Source organism: Propithecus coquereli, unplaced genomic scaffold (genome assembly GCF_000956105.1).
Source record: "Propithecus coquereli isolate 6110/MARCELLA unplaced genomic scaffold, Pcoq_1.0 Scaffold130, whole genome shotgun sequence".
Taxonomy (NCBI): Eukaryota; Metazoa; Chordata; class Mammalia; order Primates; family Indriidae; genus Propithecus; species Propithecus coquereli.
Window position 1 is genome coordinate 5,199,157 of NW_012137192.1, and position 2,606 is coordinate 5,201,762.

Below are 2,606 nucleotides of genomic sequence, written 5' to 3' on the forward strand. Positions count from 1 at the left end.
GTAGGGGGGAAAGTGTCATGGGTTCTGTCTATATAACAGCATTTGTAATAGCACTTTACAGAGTAAAACTAAAATCAGAGAAACTGGTGATATATCCATACAGGATTCATGTAAACAGTACGCTGGTGATTTAACAGGAAAGCTGATATGCAAGTAGGGTATTCCAATATAAATTAATTAAATTTGATTATTCTCTCTCAGCAACTGTCTAGGCTTTTTCTAATTGAGAATTCAAAACAAGGCTACCACTGCAATATGCAAGTATTATTTATGACATGACCATAGAACTCACAAATAAAAACAAATTTCGGGTTCTCCAGTACATCAGGAAAGTAACAAAGAACTGACAGCAATGGGACTATGGAAGGACAACGGATTAGGAGATAGAATGCCTGTGCTGAAGTCCTTATGCATTCTTGCTCAAGCAAATCGCAAACCCTCTAACATTGTGTTCTCTCATCTATAAACAGGAAAACTCCATCTCTGACATAGTTCTTAGGAGGGGTATGAGAACAACTGAAAATATGTGTAAAGGCAATGAAAATAGTAAAACATGTTAACGACGTAATAAGACACTATGTTATTTCCAGGGTTGAATGTTTTTCTTAAATGAATCTTCAAGTTCAGTAAGGCAAAAGGAATTGTCCTTATAAGCCAGAGTAGGATTTAAAAAAAAAAAAACCAAACTCAAGTCAATTAAATATCATAATGATAATGAAATCAATTATAGACTTCAAAATTTTTAGAAACACTAGAGCTAAGGAAACACCAAATTATAATTTGCTTTTGTGTAGGAGTCAGAGGAACTTGATTCAGAACATCATGGTAACAGTTTTTTAACATACCACATTTATATACAGATATCTGGTTACTGGCATCCAGGACAGCGAGGTCGTTACTCTTTTTAGGGTGTGCAGAGAACGTGACTTGATTCACAGGGTGCGGGAGCAACAATCGGTATGTGCACATGGGAGGTGGAACCACAGTCTGCTGGAAGACTGTCACCAATACACTCTCTGCACATGAAAAAGAAAAAGTAGGATTAGACATATGCATATTCAATTTGTAAAATAAGGCATCTGAACATCATGGTATCACTAAGTAATAATGGTGGTAAAAAACATATAGCAATTCTTAAAAATAATTTTCAGTGTTTTTTTCATGAAAAAGCTTAAGAACAGTATAGGGAGGAAAGTGTCATGGGTTCTGTCTATATCTGGTTATTGTCACCTCCAGCTCTAGAGTAGTCCATCTCTGAACTTGGAGTTTCAGGTGCCAGGGACTAAGGCAAAAAGGTGAAGAGGTCAGAGCTCTAGCTTTAAACCTGGGCCTGCAACCAAGCCACACTAAACCAAGGGAATCGATATCTTCGAAATCCTTAAAGTATGTCCTATGTATGGATTTGGTAATAAGGCAGATCTGATTAAGTTCTCTATATAGAATGTACTTATAAAATCAGTATTATGACTATTACACAGACTATGAATTAGTATATCAAACTCACATTACAATCTCAGAAGCAAGTGTCCTTATGTTATAGCAATAAGTAAACTATCCATTCGGGTGAGGATTTCATTCCCCAATCCTGCCCCCTATCCCCCCAAAAACCCCTCCACCTGACTATAAAACACCAACTTAATTCTCACAGTAGACAGATGTCTATGACATGAACGGAACATACCAGAGTTACATAATTAGCTAGTATTTATATCAGGAAACAAAGCAATACAAGTGGAGTTGTACAAGGGTCAACCTACATCTGTGTCAGGGCAAACAGACAAGGATAACACACTTGATCTCACAGACTCTACTCTTGTACTCGTCTCTACTGGAGGTCAAAATTTTCAAAATCTTTAAAGGCCAGACAAGTAAATGTGAAGGCCATGGATACAGTATAACAGGAAACTGTAGGGGGGAGGAGGGACTATGGTTCTTGAAAGAGTATAAACCCCACCGAAGGGCATTCCCATTCAATGAAAAACAAAACAAATAAGTAAAAATAAACCAAACAAGCAAGACAGACAAAGATCCCCCACTGTTCTAGTCAAACCACCACATCTGCAGGTCCTGGGCTTGGGATCACTTGCAGGATCATGGACATATTTCCCAGCAGCTTACTTCCATCAATGACAGCCACATTTGCCAGGTCACTTGCATTATCTCCCGAGCTCCGATCAGTTGTCCAATGCCAGTCATAGCAGAGGTAATGCCAGCCCTGACAGAGAACATGCAGCCGGTATGGGGTGACCGTGTCCCACATCAGCGACACAATCTTGTTCTTCCCACAGGTGCTGAAGGGCAGACTTTGTTTGAGATACCAGTGATAGTTTCCAACAGTCCAGAGCTGAACTGCAAAGGAAAAGGAAAAGGCCTTCAGAGGCCAAGGAACCATACTTCATACCACATCCTAGAGGGAGACAGGGGCAATCTTCTCTTTTTCATAGGACCCTCCCTGCTCAGTCTCTTCATTAAAATCATAATATAACAATAATAATTGTTAAAAGATAGTTTTCCATGGAGATAAAATGTCAAGCATCAGTAAGGTCAGAAATACTCATTTATTTTCACCTTTACCTTCAAACTGCATGATCATGATGGAAAGCTAA

General features: G+C 38.8%; 1 protein-coding gene across 1 annotated transcript in view; it reads right to left on the minus strand.

Annotated features, from left to right (window-relative positions):
* IKBKAP (inhibitor of kappa light polypeptide gene enhancer in B-cells, kinase complex-associated protein) overlaps window positions 1–2,606 on the minus strand; it is a 111,808-nt gene that overhangs the window by 81,810 nt on the left and 27,392 nt on the right. Inside the window, exons 10-12 of the mRNA XM_012638524.1 lie at window positions 2,575–2,602; window positions 2,119–2,349; window positions 846–1,016 (exon numbers count right to left, since the gene is read on the minus strand). Coding sequence (XP_012493978.1) covers window positions 846–1,016; window positions 2,119–2,349; window positions 2,575–2,602 — 430 coding nt within the window. The remainder of the gene's footprint in view (window positions 1–845; window positions 1,017–2,118; window positions 2,350–2,574; window positions 2,603–2,606) is intronic.